Raw genomic sequence first — 27714 nt, forward strand, 5'->3', positions numbered from 1 at the left:
TGTATTGATTTGTTGCTACCAATAATATCTAAATCCTCATTGATTGGCTAAATACGTCTCACAACGCTCCTGGACAGTGATGTAACCTGGGGTCATTGGCGGTTTTGGGTCTTTCAACATCAGGCCCCCTCACCAAGGCAACCCAGCCTTACAGAGATGAAGGGTTAAAACCGTCGGTCCTCCCGTCTGAGGAAATGGGTCTGCTGCTGTAGTCTTCTGGTACCAATTAGTTTCCAACTACAACAGTCGTCAAAACACTGTTAAATATGTAAAGGATCAATTTGCACAATAGCACAAAAAACAAAAAAAATTCTACAGGAACATTTGTACAGGAAAAATCTTGCAGGACCTTTAGATTTCATACAGTCACAAATATCAATTTTTTCCTGCAGGAATCATGTAGGATATTTGCTCCTGTAAGAAAATCCCCAGTATTCATTGTCACTTTCCTGTAGAAATAGCATGTTCTGCATGAGTAACAAATCCTACAGGTTCTGCCCCTACTGGACTCCTGCAAGAATTTTAGCTGACCCTGTAGGAATATATTTATTTTTTACCTGGTGGAGGATCTTTGAAAATTCCTGCACGATACAACCGATTCCTGCATGAGTCCAAGTCAACTTTCCCCTTCAGGATTTCATAAATCCTACCTCAGAAGTAATTGTGTAGATGACCTGTATAACTTTTGTAAGGGTAGATAAGCTTACTTTATCTGCAGAGGAAGTAGCATCACATGCTTTCTAAAGAGGATCGGTGGATCAGGGTCTGAGTGAGAGAAAGGTCAGTATGTGTGCATTTCATACATTTTCCTTGCACTTCACTCTCAGAATGCTCTATACCTAGAGAACAAATTTCCCAGGAGGGTGACGGATGATACACATACCGTTTATAAAACCTTACTCAAAATTAGCCACACACAATTGGTTTAAAACACTTGTTTATTTCATACAAATTCCCAAACAGCAAATAAAATACTACGTTAAGAATGATGACAGAACGCTTAATGTACATCAAAGCATCACTCACAGAAAGCGAACATCACATTACTTACAATAGGAGAATACAACAGGTCTATTCCCTGCAGTGTACGTAATATTGCACAACAATTCACACAGACCTGCACAGCCGAGGCATACATGCTACAGTTTAAAGTGCTAGCTTGAACCATTAGACTGAGTGTCTGCAGAACATTTGGTTTAACTTACTACTGAAAACCATATGATTCCCTTTTTCTACAATCAGCAGTGGATATGTACAGTAGCTAGAATAAGATGAGCACTATAGCAAATATCTACTGTGAAAGACAACTCCTGTGGCCACTAGTGACTTGACCCAAGATAAGCAAATTAACAAAAAAAACGCACCTACGAGACATTCAATTTGTTCTGTAAATAATACATTCTGTGATAAACACAATCCCGAACCTGTTAATTAAGTGCATAGACTTTTTAAAAGGTGTTTCAACAGTCATTTAAAAAAGGAACAGGTAGAAGTGTTGTGTTCTAAAAGGAATGGTAGAGAATTATGCGCACCAATTCTGAAGCAGCTAGGATTTAAAATTAAGACTACAGATTGTTGTTCCTCAAAATAAATGTACATGATTCAGAGAAGCAAAACAATTAACGCAGCAAATTCTAGGATACGCAACACTCAAATGGACCTAAAACATCACAACACAGAAAAGGAGGCATCCAGATTTAAAATGCTCCCTTGACAAATTCAGTCAGACATGATCTAATTCCAACTACAATTTTCCACCAATTTCCCAAATTGCTCAAGTTTGATTAAGCTGAGAAACTTCACAGCACATACAAACTCAAAGAAAACAAAATTGCAGATCTATGACTTATTTTACCCCCAACAAAAATAATGCCACTAAGATATGTATATTGATGTAAACATTTAAAATAGTTAATTTCAGTTTATTATTGGATATATGAACAATCTTAAAAGGCTGAGATTAGGGTACAGTAAATTACTCATGTATTTATGGAAGCCGCAAAGAAAAGTACAATTCTGTTGAGGAGAAAGGTATAGTTTTCCAGGGCTGATAGGCCACAAACCTGAGAAAAACAGATTATCCTTACCCTCAAGAAAACAAAACATATGTACAGATATTGTCCAAAAACCCATGTAAGGAAGCCAGAGGGGACCGGGGCACTGTTCAGCAGGGGTAACCATTCAGAAATAGAAAATGTATAGAGACAAAATTACTCCCTTTTCTAGAGGACAAAGCATCTGATCAGTTTACACAATATATTTCCAAATCTGAAGGTTCTGAAACGCTGCACACTGCTGAACAGACCCATGGTATGCCCTAAAACCTTGTTGTCCTAGCTGATACTGAAGAGCCAATCGTCAACGTGCGTAACAAATGTCTAAGTTCTGTACACTAACATGACATGTGTCAGGAAGAAGTCGCATCGTAGTAGAGTTCCGTGGGACAGTTTGTGTAGTGAGAACCTGTAGTGTCTGAAGTTTCACATTCCCAGTGCTAAACAGAATTCCCAGTGCTAAACAGAATTCCCAGTGCTAAACAGAATTCCCAGTGCTAAACAGAATTCCCAGTGCTAAACAGAATTCCCAGTGCTAAACAGAATTCCCAGTGCTAAACAGAATTCCCAGTGCTAAACAGAAAACCCAGTGCTAAACAGAAAACATTCACTGCTATTGAACAACTGCATCCGAGGCAGTAGTGCAAGGTAAATTCATTAACGTGATAATTTAGTGATCAACAACTAATCTCCGTGAGTGTAATTTTAAGTCGAGATCCGCACGTGACAAAAAAAAGTCTCCCACTGACAGCAAAGCACGATTTACGTCCGAGTAGCACACACAGACCTCGTTAGAATTACACCCTGAACGTGGATGTTTAGTGTTACGATTCAGATAAATGTGTTCTGCATTGAAATAGTGTTCAGAGTGGTTAGGTAGTGACATTAAGTGCAAGAAAGTGTGCTAATCTTTAAAAATAAAAAGTGCAAATTTTTTGAGCATGTGTCCAAATCAAATGCAGTGTAACAAACTGGTGTTGACAGACTCTTGACTAAGGACATTGATTAGGTATGATTTGTATTACACATTTTTGGTAGGGATGTTTCTCAACCGAGGGGTCCTTGTGACCTACACACACACTCACCCTTGTAAGTGATAACTAGCCTTGCTGTTGTGCACAGTTAAACAAATCATATCATTTGTTAGATTATCTATTTATTGTGAAAGGCACAGAGGCATAGATGTAGCTGCAAGGCTCTTCAGGTTTCTCTTGGCTACGTTTTACTGGACTTAGTAGTGATACATAAATACGTGTTCATTAAAAAAAAACAAAGACCTGGATTAATAATAGTCAGCTGAAATACTGCAGACAAAAACAAAATCATTACAATCATACCTGACTGAAAGCAGAGACCAACATGAACGCAAAGGCAAGTGTTGAGCGGGAGAGACCTGTGTGTGTGGAAGGCCCAGCATCTCACATATACGACAGACGCTTTTCTGTGATGAACTCCTCTAGATGAACCTTGCTACTACCCATGAGGCCAAAGGCAGGGTACATGGTACCGGAGCAGTCCACCTGCCGCTCGTAAAGGCACCTCATGGTGTCTGCATCATAGAAGTAGACCCGGCCCGCATCGTAGTCTAGGCACACGCCGATACGCTGTGGCATAGGCAGCACCCGGTTGCTGTGGTCGCCGTGGTCGCTGCCGGCAGAGATGGAAGCTTTGGGGAGGAACATTTTGCCCATGCCCACAGTGAGCAGAGTGAAGGGCTGGGACAGATCATAGCACGCGTCCTCGCTGCCACTGTCGTGCCCACTGTCATGGTCGTACCTGGAGGTGGGAGACAGGCAACAGTCAGCCTACTACAGCCCATTCAATAACTGTCACACTGATTGTTTCCTCATTGTTACCTGGAAGCCTGTTCAAATATACATAACAGTAAAACCACAGTAGGTAATAGCAGAAACATATTTGAAAGAATTGTTGAAAAACTAAGGCCTTTTCTGTGAATTCACCCGACACAGCACGTGTCGACTCATTCCATGGAGGGCTGAGTGTCTGTAGGGTTTCGCTCCTCCCTTGTACTTGATTGATGAATTAAGGTTACTAATTAGTAAGCTACTCCTCACTTGGCTGTCTAGGGCTATCTGAAAAGTAAAACCAGCAGACACTAGGCCCTCCATGGAAAGAGTGACACCCCTGGTTTACAAGTTAATGCTTCTTACGTCGCAGGCTTCTTTGTGACTCAGTCCTAATCCTTAGTGAGTGATAGAGTTCGTCTGAGGCGGCAGAGTTTACCTGGGGCTACTAGTGTCTCGGGGGTTGTGGAACCACTCCAACAGTTTGGAATCAGAGGCCACGCCCACCTTCACCAGGTAGGAGTGGGGCTCCACGCGGAAGGCCCAGTAGTGTCTGCCCTGAGAGATGCCCGTGTCACCAATGATGTAGTCCAGGCCCATATAGCTGCCTGTCTGCACACGCTCAGCAGCCAGCAGGAAGGCCATGCCGGCCATGCTCTCCACAGAGTCACGGCGCCTGCTCAACGCCAGCCGCTCCGAGCTGAAGCCGCAATTGTCGTTGAATAGGAAGCCAAATGCTATGGGAAAAGAGCAACAAAAGAAACAGTCAGACGCAGATAGAATGTCCTGTTTGATCATCGTCTCAGGATGCCAGCGAGAAGGTGGGCTTTCATAAAGTGTCACATGAGGGCGCCATTGTAAAGATCTTTTAAAAAAGTGAAGGAATTGACAGAATTTACAAATGTATCCATTTACAAGACAAACCATGCTTTATTTCTCATGTAAGGTTATTTTAAATGATTTTCTTAGCCACATCTGCTCAAGTCTCAAAATAGTTACAACGCCAAAGGCCATAATTACTATTCACTTACCAACTAAAATAGTTATGCCTGTGCAATGAGCCATTGCATTCTGTCGCCATGGTAAAGCATTTAATCTATATTTATTCACAAAAATACTAGCCGTTTACCACTTGTTGCATGAACGACACAAACTTGAGTGATCTTAAAGATAACATTCATTAAAAAAATAAGACAAATGTATTGTCGTACAATAATGATAAGTATGCAGTATGCCTACACTGACTTGTGAGGCGTGTTGCAGCTACTGTTATGTCTGGTCTGTCTGAAGCCTGCATTGACCCAGAATTCCACCTCATTACTAACACACTGCGCACCCCACTGCGAAAAATCCCCAGTCAGGACACAGGAATGTGGGTTCCCAGTCCTATCACTGGGCTTCAATCCACAGTGGACCCAGCTCTCAGCCATAGTTTACTGCAGACTAATAAGGCAACGGAGGATAAACAAAACCCGAATGGATCAGCAATTGTACACACACATGGAAGTTCGGACTAGAGGTCGACCGATTATGGTTTTTCAATGCCGATACCGATTATTGGAGGACCAAAAAAGCCGATACCAAGTCGATCGGCCAATTTTTTATTTGTAATAATGACAATTACAACAATACTGAATTAACACTTATTTCAACTTAATATAAAACATCAATAAAATCAATTTAGCCTCAAATAAATAAAACTTGTTCAATTTGGTTTAAATAATGCAAAAACAAAGTGTTGGAGAAGAAAGTAACGTGTACCATGTAAAAAAGCTAACGTTTAAGTTCCTTGCTCAGAACATGAGAACATATGAAAGTTGGTGGTTCCTTTTAACATGAGACTTCAATATTCCAAGGTAAGAGGTTTTAGGTTGTAGTTAATATAGTATTTATAGGACTATTTCTCTCTATACCATTTGTATTTCATATACCTTTGACTATTGGATGTTCTTATAGGCATTATAGTATTGCCAGTGTAACAGTAAAGCTTCCGTCCCCCTCCTCGCCCCTACCTGGGCTCGAACCAGGAACACATCGACAACAGCCACACTCGAAGCATCGTTACCCATCACTCCACAAAAGCCGCAGCCCTTTCAGCGCAAGGGGAATAACTACTCCAAATCTAAAAGCGAGTGACGTTTGAAACAGTATTAGCGCACACCCAGCTAACTAGCTAGCCATTTCACATTGGTTACACCAGTCATTAGGCTGATAGGCTTGAAGTCATAAACAACGCTGTGCTTGCGAAGAGCTGCTGGCAAAACGCACGAAAGTGCTGTTTGAATGAATGACTACGGGCCTGCTGCTGCTCAGTCAGACTTCTCTATCAAATCAGACTTAATTATAACACACAGAAATACGAGCCTTTGGTCATTAATATGATCAAATCCGGAAACTATCATTTCGAAAACAAAACGTTTATTATTTCAGTGAAATACGGAACCGTTCGGTATTTTATCTAACGGGTGGCATCCCTAAGTCTAAATATTTTTATTACATTGCACAACCTTCAATGTATGTCATAAATTACATAAAATTCTGGCAAATTAGTTCGCAATGAGCCAGGCAGCCCAAACTGTTGCATATACCCTGACTCTGCGTGCAATGAACGCAAGAGAAATGACAATTTCACCTGGTTAACATTGCCTGCTAAACTAGATTAGTAATTATAACTAGTGATTATGATTGACTGTTTTTTATAAGTTTATTGCTAGCTAGCCATTTATCTTGGCTTCTATTGCATTCGCGTAACAGGCAGGCTACTTGTGGAGTGCAATGGTTAGAGCGTTGGACTAGTTAACTGTGCGGTTGCAAGATTGAAACCCCTGAGCTGACAAGGTGAAAATCTCTCGTTCTGCCCCTGAACAAGGCAGTTCGCCCACAGTTCCTAGGCAGTCATTGAAAATGTGTTCTTAACTGACTTGCCTAGTTAAATAAAAAAGGTATAAAAAAATAATAATCTGAGCCCAAAAATAACGCTTTCCGATTGTTATGAAAACTGGAAATCAGTCAACCTCTAGTGGGGACTGTCCAATTCAATAGACTTGAGGAATTAAGGAGATCTAGTGCTTTAGAGACGGTATATGAAAGTTAAAATCAGAGCACTTAACCATCAGAGGATGAAAAACACTGAAAGTCGTAAGCAGATATACTGTTACTCTGGGACTCTGCTGCACTTCAGTCAGTCTAAAAGAAACAAAGCATTCAAAAGGCTGTGATTTCTGCAATCCTTTAAAGGAGATGGGTTGCAGAAGTCACACAGCAATTTCAGAACTGTCCCCTGTATTTTATCCCACAGTTCACTTTGAACAGTGGAGCATCTGTCTATTTGTAATCTACTTTCACAGCCTAGTAGATATACGCCGGCTATGGAGCCCAGTATACTTGTTTTTCCCCAGTTCCTGCAACACAGAAATGGCGTTAAAGCATTGTTACATGATTGCCAAGCATTTTTGTTTTGTTACGAGTTGCTATTCCAGTAGTGCCGTGTTTCAGAATATGGCCCAGGCCCACCTCTCTCCCTGCCCATCACGAGTTCCACCCCTACACATGAATACAACATCATCCTCAGTGCATTTGTGAGACATCAGTGCCTGGAGCCTACCTGGGGCAGGTGGTGTGTGGAAGGTAACCTCTGGGCTGTAGGGGCTGTAGAGGGAGTTGCGGCAGCTGCGGACTCGGAACGAGTAGAGGCTGTCGGCCTCCAGATCACACACCACTGTGCTAGGGCCATACACCCTGTCTGTGAGGCGCCAGCGGCTGTCGCCGTCCTGCTCTGCGCCCAGCCTCCTGTACTCCAGCACCTGGTGGTCTGTGGCCAGGGTATCCTCAGCCAGCTGCCAGCACAACAAGCCCTCGTTGTAGACGTGACTACGGGACAGATCAATGATGGGAGGCTCGGGGACTGAGAGAGCAGAGAAAAGGAAATGGCAGAGTGAGGTGGTCGGGTTAAAGTCCAAGTCTACCAAAAAATACAAATATCTAAATTGACAAACTAACATAAGCAAGCCTTGGACAAGTAAGCCTTGACAGAGACATAACGGTCCATACAAAACATGCTAGACCTTATTTTAAAATGATATTGGTCATCTGGAAATCATCTTTTTATTTTTAGTTTGACACATTGGTTTATGTAAGTGCATGGAGTCCTTACGAAATGTGACTGAACTCAGTGCAGACAGACTATGAACAGGAAGATTGAGAAGCTAAAAAAATATTGCCAGGAAAAGCACTTTGCAAATCCTTCACCCCCCCCCTCACTGCAGACATAGCTTCCTGTCAGCCACAGCCAGGTCCAGCAGGTTTGATCAGGACTGGAGGGTGGGGGGGGAGGGGGACTGGGCGGCCGGCCAACCCAGCGGGCTACCAGCCTGAGAGCGCCGCTATTCTCAGAGAAACAACCTATTGATCAGGCTACGGCCGGGACAGGACAGGACAGGCATTACACCAAACAGAGGCTTCTCCTCGTTTCTCACTGGCTGTGAGACCAGACTGCAGCCTCTGGAGGGGCTGGATTAGGAAGGGGGAGAACGCACAACACAACGCCTTTATGGTTCAACTAGTGGGGGATAGATTCAAATATAGAGCCAGTGAGAGCATAGAAGACTCCACAACACCGTAATGAGATCTGCCTGAGTACTGGGGTTGAAATTACACATCACCTCTTTGGGTGATATACAGTATCTGGGAGGTCACCGTCACCCTCCCCAGACCCCCACCCATACTGTTTCCTTCCATTTGTTGCCTTGTGAAGACAACCCTGGCGTGATCCTGGTGCTGGGTTGGAGCTGTTCGTTCCTTTACTCTGTCTGGTCTAGTTTAATGAGAAATCCATGCAGCGCTGCTCCATGTAGCCCACTTCTACAGGTCTGAACCCTGTCCTCAAGGACAGCCTGGCCCCCACTCTGCCAACCAACTGTCGCTAACGAACACAGATGACCCCTCGTCTCTCTACGGGGAGACAAAGCAGGGCCCCTTTGCGGTCAGTAATCTTTATAGCGCGACGAGCCCAAAAGCCCATTCAATACACACAGTAATACCTGTGGGACAGAGGGAACAGGGTTGGAACTCATTCCGAGGACAGCCACAGTTAGATGGGAGCCTATAAGAAGCCTCCTGTTTACGTCCAGGGTAGCGTTGCCCCTACTTAATATGCGCATGTCAAATCAGTTCCTATTCACAGGAACATAATTATATCCAGCCCGCTGCACAGTTCCCTTTTCTCTAAATCGAGTCTATATGCAAAGCAGTGGACCAGCAAAAAGCCCTGCAATGCTCTTTGTGCCAAAATCCCTGTGTGTATATCAGGAGTGTAACCGGCTTATTTAATTAAAAGCGCTTCTGGTTACCAGTGTCTTAACAGAGCAGAGCCCAGGAGGTGAAAGTGACTGACAGGTTGAGGCGGAGGTGAGTTAAAGGGGAACCAATGAGGAGTGTCACCAAATTAAGGTTAAACTTTGGGCTTGCATTGCAATGTCTGCATACATTTTTACATATTAGGAGTGTGGGGTACTCACCTCCCCCAAAACATAGCTCCTTCAGCATAGTCTCCTCTCTGGAAGTTTCCAGCACAAACTCATCAAAGGAGGGGTCAGCCGCGGGGTGGAACGTCCTCAGAGACTCGGTGGATTTCGCAATTCTGGAAAGAAAATGGCAGATATTCGCTTTGTAGTGAACAAAGTGAATGGCTGCCCTCCATAACTGGCTACGAGACTATTGCAGCTCTGCTAGGCTTCCCAGTAAAGCAAGAAAAATGATCAAGCATCCCAGAAGTGTTAAAAAAGCCCACGCTAACATATGTAGGTTCACAAAAAAACAGATTATATTGATTTTATGCCTCAAACTCACACAGAACACCTTTGATGATAGTGGTAGCAATACATGGTTATAACATTACAGAAAATATGGTGCTTATCTTTATATTCAGAACCACATTCCTGTAAAGCTTAGAGAGGATCTCATGTTAAATACTGTTGGCTAATTTGGCTACAGGTTCATCTGCCTCACTTAAAGCCAATTCTGGTGGGAAGCTGCTATAGACCAAGTGCTAACAGTCAGTATCTGGAAAATGTGTGAAATGCTTGATAATGTATGTGATATCAACAGAGGTATATTTTCTGGGTGATTTAAATATCGACTGGCTTTCATCAGGCTGCCCACTCATTAGGCGGCAGGTAGCCTAGTGGTTAGAGCGTTGGGCCAGTAACCAAAAGATCGCTGGATAGATTCCCAGAGTTTACATGGTAATCTGTCATTCTGCCCCTGAACAAGTGAGTTAACCCACTGTTCCCCGGTAGGCCGTCATTGTAAATAAGAACATGTTCTTAATTGACTTGCCTAGTTAAATAAAGGTTCAATTTAAGCTTCAAACTAGTGCCTGCAACCTGGTTTAGGTTATCAACCTACCAGGGTAGTTACAAACATTACAGGAATGAAATCAACATGTGTTGATCATATCTTACCTAATGATGCAGAAATTCATTTGGATACTACTTTCATCGGATGTACTGATCACAATATAGTAGTCATATCTAGGAAAACCAAAGTTCCAAAGGCTGGGCCTAATAGTGTATAATACGACCCTGGCGTGATCCTGGTGCTGGGTTGGAGCTGTTCGTTTCTCTACTCTAGTTTAATGACAATATATATATAATAGGTTTTGTAGTGAGGTTGTTGATGTGAATAATATTTGTTGGTCCATTTTGAGCAACCAGACGCTGCACTTGACACATTCATGAAATTGCTTATCCCAGTTACTAACTGGGATAAGCAATGCACCCATTAAGAACATGACTTAAATCCCCATGGATTGAGGAGGATTTTTTTTGTAACTTTTTTTTTTTTTAATTGTATGGTTGAGAGGGATGAGGCAAAAGAGATGGCGAATTGGTCTGGCTGTACAACCGATTGGCAAAACAAAAATAAACTACACAATGAAACAAAGAAATGACAAAGACAGTAAAAAAAAAAAAACTTTGAAGCACCTTAAATGACATGTTTGTCAGAAAAGCAAACAGAGCTCCATCATTCATTGAATCAGATGGCTCATACATCACAAAACTCACTGATATGACACCTAATTTCATGCTGTTTTCATTGGCAAGATAATCAAAAGAAGGCATGAAATGAAGGCAACAAACACTGACACTACAGATCCAAGTATATCCAACCAAATTATCAAAGACAAGCATTATCATTTTGAATTCGGTAAAGCAAGTGTTGAAGAGGTGAAAAAAATAGTTGTGGCTTGTCATTGTTGCTAGACAAGCCACCTGGGTCTGACAACTTGGATAGAAAATTACTACAGGACAATAGCGGACAATATTGTCGTCATTCCTATTTAAGCCTACTAGAAAGTGTGTGCCCTCACGCTTGGAGGAAAGAAAAAATTATTCCCTTCCCTAAGAATAGTAAAGACCCCTTAATTGGCTCAAACAGCCAACCAATCAGCTTGTTACCAACCCTTAGTTAATTTCAGGAAAAAAATAGTTTGACCAGATACAATGCTATTTTACAGTAATCAAATGGACAGATTTTCAGCACTCTTATAGGGAAGGACATTCAACAAGAACTTCACTTACACAAATGACTGATTGGCTGAGAGAAACTGATGATAAAAAGAATGCGGGGGCTGTTTTGTTAGACTTCAGTGCAGCTTCTGACATTATCGATCATAGTCTGTTGCTGAAAAAAAAAAACGTAGAGTAAGTAAAGCCAGTGTGTCTGTATGCGGATGACTCAACACTATACACGTCAGCTACTAAAGCTACTGAAATGACTGCACCACTTCAAGAGCTGCAGTTAGTTTCAGAACGGTGGCAAGGAATAATTTAGTCCTAAATATTTCAAAAACTAAAATAATTGTATTTAGGACAAGTGATTCACTAAACCGCAACTAAATCTTGTAATAAATCATGTGGAAATTGAAGTGACTAAACTGCTTGGAGGAACCCTGGATTATAAACTGTCATGGTCAAAAAATTTATACAACAGTAGCGAAGATCGGGAGAAGTCTGTCCATAATAGCGCTGGTCTGCCTTAACAGCACTATCAACAAGGCAGGTCCTACAGGCCCTAGTTGTCGCACCTGGACTACTGTTCAGTCATGTGCCTCAAAGAGGGAATTGCAATTGGCTCAGAACAGGGCAGCTGTCCCTTGGATGTACAGAGAGCTAACAATAATATCCATGTCAATCACATGGCTCAAAGTGGAGGAGAGATTGACTTCATCACTAATTGTATTTATGAGCGGTATTGATATGTTGAATGCACCAGTCTGTTTGAACTACTGGCACACAACTAGGACACCCATGCATACCCTACATGCCACCAGAGGTCTCTTCACAGTCCAGAACAGACTATGGGAGGCACGCTGTACTACATAAAGCTATAACTACATGGAACTCTATTCCACATCAAGTAACTCATTCCAGCAGTACATTTTTTTTAAATCTGATAATACACCTTATGGAACAGCAGGGACTGAAGCAACAAACAGACATGCATACAAACACATAACATATGCACTATACACAATGGATGTTGTGTTATAGATGTGTTAGTAGAGGCCTGAGGACACAATGTTGTGAAATCTGTTACGAATGTATTGTAATGTTTTTCAAATGTATAACTGCATTAATTTTGCTGGACCCCAGGAAGAGTAGCTGCTGCCTTGGCAGGAGCTAATGGGGATTCAAAATAAATACATGCTAGCAAAGAGACCACTATCAGAGATGGATTTCCCGAGCAAGCTAAATGAGCATGGGAGACGTGTGTGGGCGGGTGACGGTAACAGTGTTAGGTGAATGAAGTCCCAAAGCTGCTTTTTTGTTGTACACATTTAGATCAATTAGCAGGATTAGAGCTCGAGCAGGACATGGGGAATGTAAACAGCACTTCACCATTCCAATCTGTCCCAGTGTCCCTGATACTTGGTGTCATGGATCTTCGACACCCTCAACCTACCCGTAAGCAGGTTTATTTTAGTACTGGAGGAGTCACAGGGCCCAAATCCCCATTAGGAAACCTAGATAACAAGAGCAGCCACAGGGAAATGGCATTCTGGCCTGTAATAGTTTGAAACAGGGTCCTTTAAATTACCCAACTTTATTAAACAATGGTGATATTAAATAACCATTAGCATTTATCGCCACTGATGGTAACCGTCGAGAGCCAGTCTCTACTGTGCCTTCGTATACTAATGTGTTGGGAGTGGCAGTCAGGGCTGGAGGCTGACAGTGTTGGGTGAAATTGCCCTAGAAGATGATCTTCCCTCAGATTAGCAATTCCCCACTACTGGTTTAGGTTATGATTGGAGGGGAAGCTGAACCTAGATCGGCACCTAGGGGAAATTTGTCCCTGGAGCGGAGGCTGACCTGGTGTGCAGCTGCTTGGCCGTCTGAACGAAGCAGGATTGGTCTGTCTCCTTGAGGACCTCCTGGGCGTAGCCCACGAGGCCACTATTCTCCAACATGCCCTGGTACTCCTCCACCTGGCCCCTGAGCTGCTCCAGACGCCGCGTCCTCGACTGCTCGATGGAGTTCAGCATCTCAGACTTCCTCTCCTGGAGGGTCTGGAACAGCCGCTCAAAATGCTCATAGGCCCCACACTCCGCCACCTGGCCATTCTCCTGTAGAGGTAGGGAACGGTGTCAACGCATCATGGTGCCATAATACTGCATAGAAATCTGTTTGTGCCATCATGCCTCCTTACCACAAGGATTTTGGCATGACAAAGCAGGAATGATGGCACAACCAAATCTGGGACCAGGCTAGCATAGTAGTAATATTACAAAATGTCAAACGAGAGAAAGCTGTCATAATACAGTACAGACTAAGCAAACCCTTCTGCAGTGGAATTCATGCAAATTATTATGTATTTACATGCATTTGAATATGTGACCTTCCTTCTCAGTACAGACAATGTCCCTTTGTTATTTAATATAAAGACAAACAGTCAGACACAGGACTAGTTTTATTCCATCAACAACTACTTGCCTCAGTTTCATTGATCAACACCTCCAGGTGGGAAATCTGAGTCCTCACTTGGTCCTCTTTGCTGATTAAGTAATGGATACTCTTTGATAGCTTCTCCTGTTGGTATCACAACAAAGAACATTTGAGAGCATTCAGAAAACCGATTGAAATCCTACCTCATCCAGGAATGTTCCGGTTGTTCATCAGAACAAAATACCCAATATGCCTCTGCATACAGTACTGCCAGCAGAGAGATCGTCAGATGTTCAATTGATAGATAAGCATAAGATACAAATGATTATATTAAATATGAATGAGTCAGGCCCGGTGCCTGTGTCCATAGGCCTCTAAGATTACAGTCAAAGGACACAGAGTCCTCTGTCCCTCTGCTTTCAGTGGCTGACTGACCTCTAGTCTGGAGGAGGGGGGGGATGCTTGTTGTTGATGACCGCACATGTGGATTACACTGCTCAAAGGTAAACTGATCCTGTGGACGTGTGCCACTCAGCAGATACAAATGACTGATAAATATTTCATTAGGGGACTCAAAATCAAATCATTTATTGGTTGTGTACATAGTTCAGCAGATGTTATAGCAGGTGCAGCAAAACGCTTAAGTTACTAGCACCTTTACAATGATGTCAATTAAGTAGGCAAATAAAAACGTCAGAACAAATCCAATCTATACAAAGATTTACACAAGATACTGTATACTAAGAATCCTACGTACAGCTACTGGAATGAGCTGTGTTGAGAAAACAATGTCTAAACACACACTGCAAAAACTCCATGGGAAATAAGCTTTCGGACCAGAGACAGGAAGATAAACACACATGTGAATGGTGGGCAGACATGTATACCTATTCACATACTAAGTAGTAATATAGAATAAGCCTAGAAAACATTATTATTTACCTTTATTTAACTAGGCAAGTCAGTTAAGAACAAATTCTTGTTTTCAATGACGACCCCTTGTTCAGGGGCAGAATGACAGATTTTTACCTTATCAGCTCGGGGATTCGATCTTGCAACCTTTCGGTTACTAGTCCAACGCTCTAACCACTAGGCTACCTGCCGCCCCACAACAGTATATACAGTTGAAGTCGGAAGTTTACATGCACCTTAGCCAAATACATTTATACTAAGTTTCACAATTCCTGACATTTGATCCTAGTAAAAATTCCCTGTAGTAGGTCAGTTAGGATCACCACTTTATTTTAAGAATGTGAAATGTCAGAATAAGTTTATTTATTTATTTCAGCTTTTATTTCTTTCATCATATTCCCAGTGGGTCAGAAGTTTACATACACTCAATTAGTATTTGGTAGCATTGCCTTTAAATGATTTAACTTGGGTCAAACGTTTATGGTAGCTTCCCACAATACGTTGGGTGAAATTTGGCCCATTCCTCCTGACAGAGCTGGGGTAACTGAGTCAGGTTTGTAGGCCTCCTTGCTCGCACACACCTTTTCAGTTCTGCCCACAAATGTTCTATAGGATTGAGGTCAGGGCTTTGTGACCGCCACTCCAATACCTGGACTTTGTTGTCCTTAACTTTTTGAGTAGGGGGCAGTATTTTCACATCCAGGTGTGAAAAGCGTGCCCAGAGTAAATTGCCTGCTATTCAGGCCCAGAAGCTAGGATATGCATATTATTAGTACATTTGGATAGGAAACATTCTGAAGTTTCTAAAACTGTTTGAATGATGTCTGAGTATAGCAGAACTCATATGGCAGGCAAAAACCTGAGAAAAATCCAACCAGGAAGTGGGAAATCTGAGGTTTGTAGTTTTTGCCTATCCAATATACAGTGTAAATAGAGTCAGATTGCACTTCCTAAGGCTTACACTAGATGTCAACAGTCTTTAGAATGTTGTTTCAGGCTTCTACAGTGAAAGGGGAGCAAATAAGAGCTGTTTCAACCAGTGGTCTGGCTGAAAGCAGAGTTGTTGATCGCGCACAAGCTCTGTTCCCTTTATAATGACAAAGGAATTGTCCGGTTGGAATATAATTGAAGATTGATGATTTGAATTCCTAAAGATGTATATAATCAATCGTTTGACATGTTTATACGAACTGTAATTAAACTTTGACTTTGTCTGGACTTAGTGCCCACGCATTGTGCATTTGGATTAGTGACCTAAACTCAAAGAAAAAGGAGGTATTTGGACATAAAGATACATTTTTAGAACAATACAAACATTTGTGGAACTGGAATTCCTGGGAGTGCATTCCGATGAAGATCAAAAGGTAAGTGAATATTTATAACGCTATTTCTGACTTTTGTTGACTCCACAACATTGCAAGGTGTGCTTTTGCCGTAAAGCTTTTTTGAAATCTGACATATCGGTTGCATTAAAGAGAAGTTTCTTTAATCCTATGACTAACACCTGTATGTTTAAATGTTTATGATGAGTATTCCTGTAAATTGATGTGGCTCAAAAATCACCAGATGTTTTGGAGGCAAAACATTATTGAACATAACGTGCCAATGTAAACAGATTTTTGGATAGAAATATGAACTTTATCAAACATACATTTATTGTGTAACATGAAGTCCTATGAGTGCCATATGATCATTTTCTCTATTTCTGCTTTTTGTGACTCCTCTCTTTGGCTGGAAAATGGCTGTTTGTGACTAGGCGCCGACTTACCATAATCACATGGTATGCTTTCACCGTAAAGCCTTTTTGAAAATCGGAAACTGTGGTTGGATTAACAAGAAGTTTCTTTAAAATGGTGTATAATACTTGTATGTTTGAGGAATTTTAATTATGAGATTTGTCATTTGAATTTGGCGCCCTGCACTTTCACTGGATGTTGGTCAGGTGGGACGGTAGCGTCCCACGTACCCTAGAGAGGTTAAGCCATTTTCCACAGCTTTGGAAGTATGCCTGGGGTCATTGTCCATTTGAAAGACCCATTTGCGACCAAGCTTTAACTTGCTGACTGATGTCTTGAGATGTTGCTTCAATATATCCACATAATTATCCTGCCTCAAGATGCCATCTATTTCGTGAAGTGCACCAGTCCCTCCTGCATCAAAGCACCCCCAAAACATGATGTTCCATTTTTGTTTCATCAGACCAGAGGACATTTCTCCAAAAAGATCGATCTTTGTCCCCATGTGCAGTTGCAAACCGTAGTCCGTAGATTTTTTAAGGCGGTTTTGGAGCCGTGGCCTCTCCCTTGCTGAGTGGCCTTTCGGGTTGTCGATATTAGACTCGTTTTGCTGTAGATATAGATACTTTTGTACCCGTTTCCTCCAGCATCTTCACAAGGTCCTGTGCTGTTGTTCTGGGATTGATTTGCACTTTTCACACCAAAGTATGTTCATCTTTAGGAGACAGAAGGCGGCTCCTTCCTGAGCGGTATGACAGCTGCATGGTCCCATGGTGTTTACACTTGTTTGCGTACTATTGTTTGTACAGATGAACGTGGTACCGTCAGGCATTTGGAAATTGCTCCCAAGGATGAACCAGACTTGGTCTACAATTTTTTTTCCTGATGTCTTGCCTGATTTCTTTTGATTTTCCCATGATTTCAAGCAAAGAGGCACTGAGTTTGAAGGTAGGCCTTGAAATACAGCCACATGTACACCTCCAATTGGCTCAAATTATGTCAATTAGCCTTTCAGAAGTGGAAACATCTAGGAGCAACAACAGCTCAGCTGAGAAGTGGTAGGCCACACAAGCTCACAACGGGACGACCGAGTGCTAATATTAGTTTTTAAAAAGTAGTCGGTCCTCGGTTGCAACACTCACTACCGAATTCCAATGCAAAGCATCGGCTGGAGTGGTGTAAGGCTCGCCGCCATTGGACTCTGGAGCAGTGGAAACACTTTCTCTAGAGTGATGAATCAGGCTTCACCATCTGGCAGGCCGACGGACTAATCTGGGTTTGTCGGATGCCAGGAGAACGCTACCTGCCCGAATGTAAAGTGCCAACTGTGAAGTTTGGTGGAGGAGGAATAATGGTCAGGGGCTGTTTTTCATGGTTTGGGTTAGGCCCCTTAGTTCCAGTGAATGACAATCTAGACCAGGGTTTCCCAAACTCAGTCCTCAGGACCTCAGAGTGCACGTTTTAGTTTTGGCCTAAGCACTACACAGCTGATTAAAATAATGAACTAATATATTTTTTTTACCTTTATTTAACCAGGCAAGTCAGTTAAGAACAAATTCTTATTTTCAATGACGGCCTAGGAACAGTGGGTTAACTGCCTGTTCAGGGGCAGAACGACAGATTTTGTACCTTGTCAGCTCGGGGATTTGAACTTACAACCTTTCGGTTACTAGTCCAATGCTCTAACCACTAGGCTACCCTGCCGCCCCATCAAGCTTTGATTATTTGAATCAGCTGTGTAGTGTTACAGCAAAACCCAAAATGTGAACTCCTTGGTGTCCCAAGGACCGAATTTAGGAAAAGCTGTTCTTGATCATTCTGTGCTTCCAAGTTTGTGGAAGGCCCTTTCCTGAACAACAGTTCATTATACGGTACCTTAAGGATCTTGTAGGCGCTGCTCATTGATGTGACTTTGTGGTTGGCGTGGGAGCCTCCCAGCTTGCACAGGTGACAGACTGGACGGCGGCACACCTCGCAGTACATGTTGACCTTCTCCATCTCGTGCTCCGGACACATCAGCACCTGATGGACGTGAGAAACTCATTGAACTAGCTGACATTTTCAATGCCGCAAACACGTCACATCTCAAAATGCAAAACAGAAGTACTGGAGGAAATGTTTAATGCCCAGAATTCATTAGCTCTGAACGGGCAACTGCACAACAAAAGACAGGCAGAGAAAAGACTTGTATTGTCAGCCCAAATTAAAACTTATCGCAACAATGAATGCTAGTGAGCTGGTTAAGGACCAGTCCTGTCAACATATGATGGCTGCACCATGTACCCGATCAACTCAATGAGTCATCCACCATCATTGACATGAGCAGGTCACTATTCTAAAATCAACACCAGAAAAACCTGCTTGCGATAAACAATGAAAACCCCGCCGAGGCGGACAATGGCATCTACCTTGGGCCTAAAGTTCATGGTGGGCCCCACATACTCGTGCTGGGCTTTGGGGGTGCCCCATGGATGGTGGAACTTGAAGCACTCGTTGCAGTAGCTGGCCTTGCAGTCCATGCAGCTCTTGGTGGCCTCCTGCTGGGGCGGCTTGCACATGTTGCACATGATGGCCACGGCGGCGCGGGCTGCCTGCCGGTAGCGCTCCACGATGCTCTCCAGGGTGAAGTTCCGGAAGAGCATGCTCATGCCCCGCTCACCCAGGTCCACATCGTGTTGGCAGCCTGGGCACGGGAAAGTGGTAACGCGGGGGGTCACAGAGCCACGTCTCCATCCTGGTGAGGAGATGGAGCCTGCTAGGACAGAACAGCCATTAGAGTACTAATCGAAGGGTGGGCCTGCACAGAGACAGGCAGACAGACTGGAAGGGTCAGTGTCCGACAGAACAAACACGGGTCCTTCCTTCTCCGGCAGCTCTCGCTACAGGGTGACCCCTCAACAATGGATCACACAAGAGATAGGATGAGCATGTGTTTACAATGACCTGGACATAAATCCAAATGATTTTAAATAAATTACAAAATCAGGTGGAAAGTAAAAGGTGGGAAACCCACTGACAAAACTAACTGAAAAAGCAATGACAGAACAGATCAACCAAAGGGTAAGAGTAATTGATTTCCACTACCTGCAGAGGAAATTCATTTTGAAACCATTTGTCCAGTTCAATGCATCACAACCAGATGCCTTGTAAAGCATCATCTAGAAAGACTACAAAACTGTAGCATATTATTAGAAAATATGAGGACAAAGGCATTCATGACACATGACAGATGCAAACAGCAGGACCTGGTCACTGAGCATGAAACGCATTTAGGAAAATGGCAAGCAAAGAAAAGAAAAAAAAAAACATTTTGCAGAGCACCAACAGACGAGTGGTGGGCGCAAAGCAAGCATGCGGGTCAATCATGGCGTTTGCATTTGGAATGTGTGTGAGACTGTATAATAATGGCAGACTGAGGAGGATGGAGTAGTGGGTGAGCAGGCTTGATGTTTTGGATGAAGCAGCAGGTCAGGGCGGGGATTGGGATGGAAATCGATGAGGTGGGGGCCACGTGTCCTGAAGGCGATATTAAAAGGACAGATACTTAGGCTGAGTGGGTGTTCTGGTCAGGGAGGGAGGAGGTTGCTGCAGCATGTGCCTACAGCAAGGAGTACAGTAGCAGGCTGAGACACACTGCCAACTGCCACAGTGGGATTCAGAGGGTGATTGCTAGAGCAGAGAAAGAGCTCAGGGCAAAAACTGACGAGTCATTGCAAGGCCATTATAGCAGGGCAAAGGGGTGGGTTACCTACAGAACCACATCATTAACAACATGGTCCGAGTCATCATAATGCGACAGAGCCTCATCACCATAACCAGGACTGCATTACAAAAGGGATGCAGGCAATCTTGCCAAGAGTATGTGACTAAACCAAATACTGTACACGCTGGGAGAAATACATCCTCCCTACACTTTTCTTTTTAACTCTACTTGAAAAATAAACTGTCAAGATGAACGGATTTCAGACAAAGCTGTTGGTTGCCTTTAATACTTGATCTCTATGAAAGGGAAAACTGGTTGGTATCCTGCATCAAGTAAAACTCATTCTGGTGCCATTCTTGATACTTGTGTCAGATGCACTTGTTAGGAGAGATGTTGTGAAGTGTTTATAATGGAGGGAATCTTTCACTAGCATTAGGACAATTGCGGCATAGCCTTTTTAAAACATCTACTGAGCACTACAACATAAAAAAAATAAGTAAAAACTGAAAGAAAAATGTCAGCTGAAGTTTCAGTAAGACCATTGTTTTGTTTGGCATTGTGCTCTAGGGGCATGTCACAAATGTGTGTGCTTTATGGGGCGTGTCACATCAAATAGAACAAATGAGTTGGTTAGAACATTGGCTTCTGGCTAAGAGCAATCTCTACAAACACATGAGTCTAAAACATTATCATTTTCAATTACAGCTAAACCATAGTGCTAAAAAAGCCTCCTTGGGGCAAGCCTGTCAGCCGGCATATGATTGAAGGTTGCAGTGGTATAATCTAGAGCACATGTCAAACTCATTCCATGGAGAGCCGAGTGTCTGCGGGTTTTCACTCCACCCTTTTACTTGATTGATGAATCAAGGTCTAATTAGTAAGGAACTTCCCTCACCTGGTTGTCTAGGTATTAATTGAAAGGAGAAAAAAAGAAACCTGCACACACTCTGCCCTCCATGGAATGAGTTTGACACAATTGCTCTAGAGAATCTTGGCATATCTAAAACTAAGCCCCTGTGTTGTGTTACATAGAACTAGAACCCCTGCTGCTTCTAAAAGTGAATCTACTGGCCTCCTCCACAAGGTACTGAATGCATCATAGGCTACAGGGAGGGGAAACCCCTCTACAGCTGCACAGGCATTAAGAAATTCCACTTTAAACCAATTCCTTTACGTCCATACCCATTTCTCTCACCTCGGAGATTCCCATCCAGAGCTGTAGCTCGCTCATTCTCCAACCTACTTATTAAGACATGCATGTGTTGAAAGGGGAGCACTAAACCCTGAAAGCACCAGGCCAACAACAAAAAACAGAACACCAAATGTAGACAAATTGGTAGGACATAATTTACATTTATGCCTTTGCTCAGTAGACTTTTTAAAAAGCCAGAATGCCTTGTCTACCAAAAACAGGTGGTCTATGGTCAGCTGTGTGTTACGTACAGTAGAGTAACAGTAAGTTGGGGTTCACAGGGGGGGTTGGGGGGATCTAGTAACACTGTACTCACTACTACAGCTATTCAAAAAATGGAACCCGCGTCTACCTCTCCTCCCAAACGACCTTCTCTGCAGTGTGGCTGCAAGCAATGGACAAAGAAGTGAAGTGAGATTAACATATACAGTATGTGAACAGAAGTGGAGTCACACCTGACGTTCTTCCAATAACAGTGGACAAGTGCCAACACAACAGTGCCTAAAAGAAACTGCCCTCTTTAAAAAGTTTTAGGTCAAAACATGTGAAATCACATATTTCAAAACATCTATAGGTACATTGAGTTTAACACACTCTAAAACAAAAAAAGTCTGGTCTGAATCCTAATAAAACAAGGTGAAGAAAACAGAGGTTGCAGTAACAAATCATTGTTAGCTTTGAAAGCAGTTGTCTGATAAATATAGTGGAGTCCTGGCTTCAGTTCATTTCATTCCACGCAGGCTGGTTTTGTCACCATGACCACCACTGCTACTGTAATGATGTCAGAGATTTAAGACTTTTACTGAAAGGTACGTTAAAGGGATACTTAAGGATTTTGGCAATGGGGTCCTTGATCTACTTCCCCAGAGTCAGATAAACATGTAAGATACCATTTTATGCCTCAGTGTCCAATATGAAGGAAGTTGGAGTTAGCAGATGGCGTTACTCGTAGATTTCCAGTCGTTGCGCTAGTTAGCACTGGCTTGCAAAACTACCTCCAACTTCCTTCATACTGGACAAACATAAAAATGGTATCCACGAGTACATCGGACTCTGGGGAAGTAGATCAAGGACCCCATTGCCAAAATATTCCTTAAATAATGTCCTTTAAGATAGTCAACGTAATTATCAGATTTTGTTTTACTAAATCTGCATGAGTGCAATGGTTACTAACCCCACAGTGATTGTAATTTAGTTAATGATTCTTAAAATGACCAAGAAAGTATTATCTTTTTACCAGCTCTATAACCCTGTTTTTCTAAACAGCATTGAATGTATCCACTGTTTTAATAGATGCAGACCTGGACATGAAGGGCACATTCAGGTTGGGCAAATGTGAATTGGTTGGTGTTTGAGTGGCAGGGACCAGCTTATGGTTAAGTGAAAGACTGCCTTGTCTCACTCCATGCTGCTAGCGCCTTGGACTTAGACATTGACCTCAGTTTTTTTTTGTTGCAAAGCAAATAATAATATTGCCCCCCCCCAGCATTTCAAATGCTTCAGTGGGATAACAGTCATGCTTCGTTCCACCATCTGTACATAACTCAAGCCTCATTCTATCAAGGTGCTGAAAATGATAGGCATGTTGTGTTAAGAAATTGCTTTGTATTACTAATATCCACACAATAGAACTGTAATTTAAAGGATTTTTGAAGTGAATGCCTTACGGACATGGAACTAGAGTCTAGACAAAACAAAAGTGATGGCTTAAACGCTAGTCGTGTTACTTCATTCTGTTAAAGAAACTTAAGACCAATCTCAAAGTGGACAAGATTAGGGGGAATGTATGAACATCTAACATGATGATTTTAAACTGGATGAGATCGGGGGTGGTGTACATTTCATTCTACAACCCAGAGAATGACTTCCAGAAAATACATGTGAAAGATGAACCTGGGTATGAAATGTCCATAGAACTTTACTGCAAATTGCATGTGATGATGTCAGAATCACAATATGGGCATGAGGACTGGCCAAACCCAAACGCACCTGATCTTGCAAGCCTATCCAGCCTCTCCATGCTTGGTGAGGGCACTCTGGATCGGGGTCCTGGGCTCCCAGGGAGGGAACATTCAGACCCAGCATCGAAGGAATCCTCATGGTTCAACAGCAGCAGCTCTCGCACACACTTGTGACAAACACTGTGCTGACAGGGCAAGATGAGGGGGTGCGTAAACAGCTCCTTACAAATCGGACAAATGAGCTCCCGCTCAATATTCTTGATAGGGACCTGGTGTGGACACAGACAGCACTATTATGTCTACAGTAGTCTCAGGCGAACTGCTCCCACATACAAGAGAGATCAGGCAGGTGGACACGACTAAGCCTGCAGCAACTCGGTCCTAAGGTCCCCAAGGGGGGCACATTGTTGTTTTTTTGCCCTTACATTACACATATGATTCAAATCAACATCAAGCTATGATTATTTGAATTAGCTGTGTACTGTTAAGGTAATATATATACCTTGAGATAACCAGGACCGAGTTTGGGAAACGCTGGCCTACAGTAATATACATAGTATGAACCGATATTATCGTTCCTTTTCAAATTAAATGTTTAAAAAGTAAGCCAGATTTATTAGACTAGGCATACGTCTAAAATAAATCACATTCTTCACTGTATTAGGCTTGCCCACTTCAAATACTTTGAAACAGTCAAACAAAAACAAACTCACCTGACACTAATCAATACATTTGATTTTTCCTAAACAAAACTTTAAAAAAGTGTAGCGTCTACACTGGTAGGCTATGCACGTAGTTAAGGAAGTTCATGCATCAGCTTGTTGGTTAGCTGAGGAAGCACAAAATGGTTACAGCAAAGCTAACAATTCCTCGGAAAAAAGGAACCACAGATTCTCATGACCATATGAGGAGTTCTTGCTATAGAAATACCCTAATTTCGACCTCGCAATTTGAAATAATAAAAGCAAGGTAAACCATGGAGTCTGCTAACTTCTAACAATGATTCATCAGTATCGTTCCACGAGGGTGTTACTAACTTAGTATATATAGTTTGTCATATAAAACCAGTATGACCTGTACAATTTCCACTTACCGATACAATTGAGTTACGTCGCGACACTGCAGACATGATGAATATATTTTTTGTTCTCGAGGCGTTTAGCTTATTAAAAGTTCTCCAGCGTTTGTTAAAGATTACGACTACTGCACTCACGAGCGCTGTTGAGTCGACAATGAATTAAATACCGTGACTAGACGCTCTGGATGAACCAGCGAGCCGTGAATCAGCAACAGCGCCGGTGCAGTTGAAGCAATGACAAGCTGTGTGGGGCGGGTTGGAGACACTGAAATCACCATAGTAACAATGCTGCAGCCCTGAGTATTTAACCCTATCAGTCCCGAGATCCCAGTAAAAAAAATCTGACTAATTTATCTGCATTTCCAGACTATATTTAGCCTCACATTTAAGTGTTTACCATTTCCTTTTCAGGACAATTGAGGGCTACAAGTACAACACAAAACAACTGGACCTAAGCAGTACCATTTATGAGTTTTATTGAAACATTTCAATAAATATAAAAGTTAGCCATAGCAAAAACCTGAGAAAAATGTATGTTTATGAATGCTGCTAGTGGGCTACATAAATAGTTTGCTCACTGGGTAATTAATATCCAACTAGTCAGTGACAACTGTTTGGAGTTTGTGACAACAACTATGTGAGCTTCCTACAGTATTATAGACACCTTGTCCTAGGATTTCCAATGATCTTCTATGTAGAAAAGGAGTGTCAAACTCATAACATGGAGGGCCTAGTATCTGCGGGGTTTTGTTTTTTTTCCTTTCAATTAAGACCTGGACAACCAGGTGAGTTCCTTACTAATTAGTGACCTTAATTCATGAATCAGGTACAAGGGAGGAGTGAAACCCCGAAGACACTTGGCACCTCCGTGTAACGACTTTGACATGTGTTATTAACGACCCTTGTGTAGCTTGTGAGCATCATCAAAGAGGAAGAGAAAGGCGAGGCCCAACTCGACGGAAAATCGCTCTCCCTCCAGCAGGTGGCGTTTTTCATAATTTGCCCACCGAGCAAGGAGTTATTTTATTTATGGAGGTGTATCCGCCAATCTAAAGAAAGGATGGGCGGAAGCTAGACAGCCCATTGCGAAGACGGAAATCAAAAGGAACCACATAAAATAACTCCCATTGCGAGTACGGAAGATAGCTTTTAATAGTTTGTAGCTCAAGCCATTCGGACTCTATAAAAGATCCTGCTCCGGGCAACTTCGGGATCCATCCTTGTCTCACAAACACAGCTCTAGCTCAGCCCACATTAATCACACAGACTAAGGGTTGGTATCTACGGTGGATGCAGAAGAAATAGACGAATCCAATCGTACAACACCGAAGTGTAGCTCGAACGCACAATGTTTAAAAAGGGTTGGAAGTCCAAAACGTGCCGGTGATACGTTAGGACTCATTGGGTTAAAAGAGAGGGAGGGCAAAAGGATCGGCTTTCACTGGCCGATAAATGCTTTGCCACCTAGAACATTTGAGAAGGTCATGTCACACACATTTCCTAGGTGGCTAAGGTCCGTATGGATATTGTCATTACAGTAACAAACCCCCAGCTCACACTGTTCACACCCCTCTTATTGGCAGACAGAAAATTGTTCCGTTTTAAAGCTAATTTCCCTCAATTCTACACATTTTGCATGGGTCTAATATGTTTTTGCTTTTTTAAAGAACAATTCCTGCAATTCTACAAATTGTTCCATGTCTTATGTGTGTTTATATGAGGCCGGGGGTCGGTTACCTGGGGTCCGTATTGACCCCATTCTGGGTCCAGATCCGGACTGCGGTCCGCCAGTTGAGTATGAGGGCACTCGACCAAAACCTGAGGTTTGCAACAATGTTTAAAAATTGAGAGATGCTACATTGTTGCTTTACCAAAATAGCAACAGCTTGGCCTATCATTTGCAGAGAACATGCACTCATAGCATTGAAGATTATTTTTAGGGAAGGACATTAGGAATAGGCTATATTATAGTACATGGAGTCCCATTTTAATTATGAATGGCTTGAAATGTATTCACGCCAAATGTAAATATTACATGGGTCCTAGTTACACAAATGATGGGCATTAAAGAGATTATATGGTACTTTTGTGTACAGTAGTTCTGACCGTAGCCTTCAAAAGCCAAAACTGGTCCCGGAAAAACTGCTACAATCTCGCATATGTGCAGATTTGTGGACCACGCCATTGCTGTCGCTCACTCTGCTGTAGTTGCATGACGTGCCTCTCGCTCGCGCTATGGAGAGGGGCTGAAGCTCAAAGGTTGAACTCGAATTTCTAGGGGGCTGGCCAACTTGGAGGAAAATGTAGGAAAATGGTGCAGCGCAGCCTCCAAAAAACCGGTCACTTTAAAACTATGGATTTCGTGGCTAATTGCGGTAAAACATTAATTCTGCTCATAGATTATGCATGTATGAATTGCATATCCAGCCCAAAGTGGAATGTTTAAAAAATACTTAGTAGTCACCAAAGTTCCGGAGCATGTCTTTAATAATGTATGCTAATAGGTCAAAAGCCTAGAATATTTCGTAGGACTGCTTTTGTAGTATATTTATGTATGTAACCCCTTGGTATCCTGCAAAGGCGTATTAGTATATTTAAATTCAATATTTCGATTTATGATGATTGACAACCTTGACATAAGATAATGGTATTTATTTGCAGCCTATAAAAGGATCAAGGAAAATAAAGGACTTCATGGAGATTATATGGAGAAGAAAAAACCTTTGTGAGTCTTGCACCCCACATGAACTGCTTACGTCACACTTTCAGATAGCAAACAGATAAGATGGATAGATATAGAATCAAATGAATTACAACAGCCATCTACAAATCCTCATATTTCATGCACATTTTATCTTTACATCCCTAATCCTGTTCCAAGGACGGCACAAAACCTTAAGCATCCTTCCTCTACCTAGACTACACACCTAGATCTAACCGAAGCAATACTGAAGACGCCAGCTTTGCTCCAACAGGCTACAGATCTGGCATTAACATAAATCATATCTGACGTTCACTTACCTCTCCCGCTGTTATCCGCTGGACTATCTGCTGGACCAAACTCGGTAACATATCCTGATTATCTTCGGTATCCGCGGTATCCGACATAATGGCAGATAATGTCGACAAGACAATGGTGGGAATATGATAAACAATGGGTCAATAAGAAATAAATAGCATAAGAAACACTGTAAAAATCGAATGGCTTCCCAAATTGTGAATGTCACAGTCAGAGAAATATGGTTGCTTCTTCGTCCTCATCCTATATAATTCGAGCATCCTATATAGCATACACTTCATTCATGCCCCAGCTGCTTGAGAACATT

The 27714-nt window shown here is 42.4% G+C and overlaps 1 protein-coding gene across 4 annotated transcripts; it reads right to left on the reverse strand.

The window, feature by feature from the left end:
- Nucleotides 1-920: 920 nt before the first annotated feature.
- On the reverse strand, nt 921-27714 carry LOC115111263 (E3 ubiquitin-protein ligase TRIM36-like). Of its 4 annotated transcripts, none has more exons than XM_029637135.2 (11): nt 27410-27714; nt 23339-23579; nt 21666-21734; nt 18863-19206; nt 18330-18476; nt 13855-13950; nt 13234-13487; nt 9376-9497; nt 7464-7763; nt 4299-4596; nt 921-3830 (listed from the first exon to the last, which is right to left on the reverse strand). In XM_029637135.2, exons 1-11 carry the CDS (start codon nt 27494-27496, stop codon nt 3473-3475), a joined length of 2316 nt encoding a protein of 771 aa, XP_029492995.1. In that variant the 5' UTR covers nt 27497-27714; the 3' UTR covers nt 921-3472. The 4 variants fall into 4 exon arrangements, with proteins under 4 accessions (XP_029492995.1, XP_029492996.1, XP_029492997.1 ...); XM_029637136.2 differs by lacking the exon at nt 27410-27714 and adding an exon at nt 24404-24675; XM_029637137.2 differs by lacking the exon at nt 21666-21734 and having other exon boundaries at nt 27410-27712.

The sequence above is a fragment of the Oncorhynchus nerka genome, linkage group LG27 (genome assembly GCF_034236695.1).
Source record: "Oncorhynchus nerka isolate Pitt River linkage group LG27, Oner_Uvic_2.0, whole genome shotgun sequence".
NCBI classification, from domain to species: Eukaryota; Metazoa; Chordata; class Actinopteri; order Salmoniformes; family Salmonidae; genus Oncorhynchus; species Oncorhynchus nerka.

Coding starts and splice junctions, on each gene's coding strand:
- LOC115111263 (XM_029637135.2), bottom strand. CDS start 27,496: ATGTCGGATACCGCGGATACCGAAGATAATCAGGATATGTTACCGAGT. Junction 23,580..27,409: donor AGCGGATAACAGCGGGAGAG/GTAAGTGAACGT, acceptor TGTCCACACCAG/GTCCCTATCAAGAATATTGA. Junction 13,488..13,854: donor TGTTGATCAATGAAACTGAG/GCAAGTAGTTGT, acceptor CTACCTCTACAG/GAGAATGGCCAGGTGGCGGA.